This window comes from Rhincodon typus, chromosome 49 (genome assembly GCF_021869965.1).
Source record: "Rhincodon typus isolate 14 chromosome 49, sRhiTyp1.1, whole genome shotgun sequence".
NCBI classification, from domain to species: domain Eukaryota; kingdom Metazoa; phylum Chordata; class Chondrichthyes; order Orectolobiformes; family Rhincodontidae; genus Rhincodon; species Rhincodon typus.
This window is the reverse complement of record NC_063380.1, coordinates 3714756-3719995: the sequence shown is the minus strand read 5'-3', so window position 1 is coordinate 3719995 and position 5240 is coordinate 3714756. Positions and strand designations below refer to the sequence as shown.

Here is a 5240-nt window from a genome sequence, read left to right as displayed (position 1 = left end):
CAGCGCTGACCCTCCGACAGTGCGGCGCTCCCTCAGCGCTGACCCTCCGACAGTGCGGCGCTCCCTCTCACATTTGCCTTGTTCTGAACTCTGGCCCTTTCCCGTCTGTGTCTGTAGCATGGCGGTGGATTACCCCCTGGTCTTGTATGACTGCGCCTACGAAAACCTGGAGTGGATTGTCGACCCAGATGCTCAGAGCTTCACTGTGTCCAATCTCCACACCATGTGGACTCAGCATGCCATCAAAACCCGGATCTTGTACTCGATGCTCCAGGGATTGGGACAGGCGCCAAGCGTGGAAGAACCAGGTACCCTGTGTCCATTCTGAGGGTCTGCACTTCCTCGGAGAAATCGTTAGGGACCCTTATTGTAGTTGAGAAGGTTCAGGGGTTGGATCGAACGCAAGACCTGTGTATAGCTATGGGCTCCCTGTGTAACAGAGAGACTTCGGGGGCTCAGGGACATAATTCATTGAAGTTTGTGTCACAGGTAGACAGAGGGGTGAAGAAGGTGTTTAGCACGCTTGCCTTCATCGCTCAGAGCTTTGAGTGTAGGAGTCGGGGACATCATGTTGAGGTTGTAGGGGGACGTTGGTGAGGCCCCTTCTGGAGCACTGTGTCCCAGTTCTTTTGTAGGAAGGATGTTATTAAACTGGAGACGCGGTTTGGGAGAGATTTACCAGGATGTTGCCAGGTATGGAGGGTGTGAGTTATCAGGAGAGGCTGGGAGTTTTTTTCACTGGAGTGTAGGAGGTTGAGGGGTGACCTTATACAGGTTTATAAAACCATGAGGGGTTACGATAAGGTGAATGGGTAGGTGTCTTTTCCCCAGGGTGGGGGGATTTCAAGACCAGGGGGGCACATTTTTAAGGTGAGAGGAGAGAGATTTGAAAAAGACGTGCGGGACAAATTTTTGACACCTGAGGAACTGGTGGATGTGGGTACAGTTACAATGTTAAAAAGACATTTGGATAAGTACATAGATAGGAAAGGTTTGGAGGGGATATGGGCCAGGAGCAGGGACGTGGGACATGTTTAGTTTGGGATTAGGGTCGGCACGGACTGGATGGACCGAAGGGTCTGTTTCTGTGCCGTACGACGCTATGAACGCATTTGGATGTTTACTCAACAGACATCTGAAGTTAGTGACGTGCTGTCAGGCAAGGGTTAGGCAAGGTCCAGCGGAGTTTCGAGGGCTGAGGAACGACTTGATTGAGGTGCTGAGGGTCCCGGAGGACGAGAAAAATGGCGAAGTTTTGCCTAAGACTGTACGAGGCACTGGTTAGACTGCACCTGGAATACTCTGAACAGTTTTGGGGCCCCCTGTCTGCCTTGTGCCTTGTGGGTGGTGGGACAGGCTTTGGGAAGGGGCGGGGGGGTAGCGAGGAGGGGAGTTACAGGATTCCCGGCCTCTGACCTGCTCCTTGTTGCCACAGGATTGATATGGGGCTGGGGGCCCGGTACAGTTTCTGCTCAATGGGAACCCCCCCAGGATGTTGATAATGGAGGGGGGGGGGGGGGAATGGTAACACCACTGAATGTCCAGGGACTTTCTGGGAAGGGGTGATGAGGGATCTGGACGGGAGAAAGGTACATGCATGTCAAAGGTTGTGGTGGGGGGAGGAAGCGATGTGTCGACGGCTCGGTTTTCCTGACCCCGTTGACTCCTGCGTCTCTGCAGGATCCGGGAGGGACCCCCTGCGGGACGGGGCGCCGCTCCCGGAGGCGACGGCTGGCCAGGCGGACGCGCTGACGGAGGGCGTCAGGCCCCGGCGGTACAAGAGGCTGCTGGAGCGGGAGCGCTGTGAGGGCCTGGAGTCTCGCATCCGCCACTACGCCAAGAGGGGGCGCATCGAGCTGCCGGGGGCCATGCGGGAGGCCGGCGAGGGGCAGGAGGACGGGTATCGGAGCGAGGACGGCGCCACCCCAGCCCTCCGTCTCCCTCCGAGGTGAGGGGGGAGGGGAGAAGAGTTGGAGAGCAGTGGACTTATTGGCGAGACCCTGCCCTGCGGGTCCGAGATCCCCGGGGATGGGTGGAACAGACTCCGGTTCGGACTGAATTCGTTGCCTCGGTCAATAAAAGGGACTTTTTTTTTTCTGTTTTGCATGACGGCTCTTTCTCTGTCTTCGTCCCGCTCGCTCTGGGAGAGCACCTTCCCTGAGATTTGTTGTTCGGACAATGCCCGCCATCCCATGATGCTCGGCCCCGGTCCGTGACCAGGCGCGTCCCTGGCGTCGTCATTAGGCGAGGCGGACGAGCGCGTTTTCTTCAGGATCACGTCTCTGAGCCCGGCTGCCCGTCCGAAGATAGGGGTGGCGAGCTGCCTGAAGGGGCAGCTAGGGATGGGCAAGGAGGACGGCGAGCGAAGCCTGCTCCGCGCCAGGGAATAGAAGAGTCTTATGCGCGCAACTGTGGCAAGGAAAGGGCAGGTGGGGTGTAGAGATTCTCTCGCGGTAGGGTCGTTGTGTTTGGAGGAGCTGGAGCCGTCGGAGTGACCGTGCGAACGATAATGTGGCGGCTGGTCAGTTGGACCTGGGTCTTGGCTGGGGGGCGGGGCCTGAGCGATGGTTGGGATTTGAACTGCTGGAAGGGGCGGGGTCTGAGTGGCGGGTAGGGCTAGAGGGGGCGGGGTCTGCATAACGCTATGGAATGGAAGGGGCGGGGTCTGAGTCTGAGTGATGGGTGGGGCTAGTGGGGGCGTGGTCTTATTGACGGTTGGGAATGGAAGGGGCGGGGTCTGAGGGAATGGGTGTGCGTGGAGAGGGCGGGGTCTGGGACGTTACGCGGCGGAGAAATGGGCGTGGTTGGGGTAAGTGTCAGCGGAGTCAGAATGGCGGATTGGTCAGATACACCGGAAGGGGCGGGGTCCGAGTGGCGGTTACAGACGGAAGAGGCGGGATCAGAGCGGGGGCGTGGGGGAATGTGGCCGATAGGGGCGGGGTCAGAGTGACTTACGGGCGGAAGGGGCGGGGTCAGGGTACCGTTACGACCGGAAGGGGCGTGTGCAATCCCTGGCCTGGCAGACGGTGTGTGTGTGGAGAGCAGCGTGTTGACGATCATGGCGGCGCGGGCGGCGCTGTTCGGGTGGAGGCTCGGACACCGGCGCGGTCTCCTGCAGCGCGAAGGATGGGGCCCGCTCCCCACGTTCGGCCCCGGAATCCGCCGGAGTCTCCAGTCCGGCCGCGAGCGGCCCCGCCCCCAAGAGACGGCGTCGGTAGGTCACCAGGTGGGGGAGGGGAAGAGGGGCGTGACGTCACTGGACGGGTGATGTGACTGAAGTGGGAGGAGGGAGTGAAGTCACAAATGGACAGCAATGACGTCGTGGGCGGGCTCTGAAACGTCAGGGGGCGCGGCCACAAGACCTTTAGAGGCGGGGCCGGTGAGGTCATGTGTGATGTCATCGAGGTGGGGCAATGGAGAGTTTCCCACACTCTCCCCGTGTCCCTCAGTGTCTCCCCCCCCCAAAAATCCATCCGTCTCCCAGTCTCCCGCACTCTCCCCATGTCCCTCAGTGTCCCCCCTCAAAATCTATCCATCTCCCAGTCCATGAACTGCTAAGAGCTAATGCCTGAGTTTTGCGGGGAATGGGGAAAGCAAACAGAATGCTGGCCTTTATTTCGAAGGGAAGGGGGTATGAAAGCTGGGAGGTTTTGGCTAAAATGACACATGGCATGAGTTGGACCATAGCTGGAATCCTGCGAACAGTTCTGGGGGCCCCCTATCCAAGCAGGGATAGACCGGCACCGGAGGCAGTCCAGAGAAGGCTCACTTGGCTGATCCCGGGGACGGAGGGACTGTCTTACGGAGGTAGAGGTTGAGTAGATCGGAGTCTGGACTTGCCGGAGTTTAGAAGAATGAGAGGCGACCTGATTGAAGTTTCACAGAGCGGGGGGATCCTGACGGGAGATGTGGAGAGTTTCTGAGAGCGTCAGGGAGCAGAGGGAACCATCTCGGAACAAGGGGTCGCCCATTGAAGATGGAGATGAGGAGGAATATCTTCTCTCTGAGGGGAACAGATATGTGGGATTCTTTACTACAGAGAGCTGGGTCATTCAAGGCTGAGAGAGAGCGATTTCTAATCAGGAAGGGAATCGGAGGTTGATAGGGGAGAAGGGCAGGAAGGTGGAGTGGAGGACGATGAGATCAGCCACGATCCCGTTGAAGGGCAAAGCAGACAAGATGGGCTGAATGGCCTGCTGCTCATCCCCTCTGGGGCAGGGGATAAAGGCTGGTGCTGAGGGACCCGGCCTCCCTCCTACCTGGAGTCGGCTTCTGCATGTCACCTCGTGTGGGTCAGGCAGGGCCCCATCTCCCTCCCCCCCCCCCCCCCCCCAAAAAAATGGGCCTTGGTGATTCTGTGCTCCCCCACCCCCCCTCCCCAACCTCATGCAAGACTTGCAGGCCAGTGCCTCCTGCTTTGCGATTCAATGGCTGGGGGCGGGGGGGTCTCATGGCTAAGCAACCTTTACCCTCCCTCACCAGGCGCTGATCCTGGTGACAAGTCGCTCACTGATTCCCATCCCTCCCTCCTTCACCTTCTCTCTCCCCCTTGCTCACCTCTCTCTCCGCTCCCCACTCCTCCCCGCTCTCTCTCCTGCATTACCAGCCATCGACAAGTAGTGGCGCGAGTTCCCAGTCGGTCGAGGAACTCCGTCGCCTGAGCCGACGCCTGCAGAAGGTCCACCCGAACGTTCTCGCCAAGGTGCTCCGGAAGAGTGTCACCACCCACGGGCAAGACCTGCTGGCGGTCGACAAACCCTTCGGGGTTCCCATGTCTGGTAAGCGGGGGCGGCGCAGCATGGGGGAGGGAGCGGGGATAGCGCGGTGACTGAGGCCCGGAATTATATCTCCTGTGTTGTCTCTCACCTCCTTCTCCATTTCTCTACCTGCATCTCCCTCCATGCCCACGCCCTGGAACAGCTGCCCCTGGCGAGGGTCCCAGCATCGAGGAGGTGCTGCCTGTCCTGGCCAAGATGATGTTCGGGATGAAAGCGCCACCCCTGCACCTCTGTCACCGGCTGGACAAGGACAGCAGCGGGGCCATGCTGCTGGCCCGGGACCTATACACGGCACAGGCTGTGCAGCATCTCTTCAGACAGCACCGGGTCATCAAGAAATACTGGTAAAGGAAGGGGGATTGTGTGCAACTGTGTCTCAATCCATCTGTGTTCACCCCTCACTCCGGCTGTGCGTCTGTAACTGTGCTCACCCCTCACTCCGGCTGTGCGTCTGTAACTGTG

At 59.3% G+C, this 5240-nt stretch overlaps 2 protein-coding genes across 2 annotated transcripts in view; both read left to right on the top strand.

Moving 5' to 3' along the window:
• Positions 1 to 2097, top strand: part of pus3 (pseudouridylate synthase 3) — a 3173-nt gene extending 1076 nt beyond the window's left edge. The window contains exons 2-3 of the mRNA XM_048620972.1: positions 118 to 308; positions 1681 to 2097. Coding sequence (XP_048476929.1) covers positions 118 to 308; positions 1681 to 1952 — 463 coding nt within the window. The 3' untranslated portion in view covers positions 1953 to 2097. The remainder of the gene's footprint in view (positions 1 to 117; positions 309 to 1680) is intronic.
• Positions 2098 to 2997: 900 nt separating this feature from the next.
• LOC125488085 (pseudouridylate synthase RPUSD4, mitochondrial-like) overlaps positions 2998 to 5240 on the top strand; it is a gene marked incomplete at its 3' end in the record, with an annotated part of 5319 nt that continues 3076 nt past the window's right edge. Inside the window, exons 1-3 of the mRNA XM_048620906.1 lie at positions 2998 to 3226; positions 4607 to 4778; positions 4921 to 5122. Of these exons, the coding sequence (XP_048476863.1) occupies positions 3059 to 3226; positions 4607 to 4778; positions 4921 to 5122 (542 nt within the window). The remainder of the gene's footprint in view (positions 3227 to 4606; positions 4779 to 4920; positions 5123 to 5240) is intronic.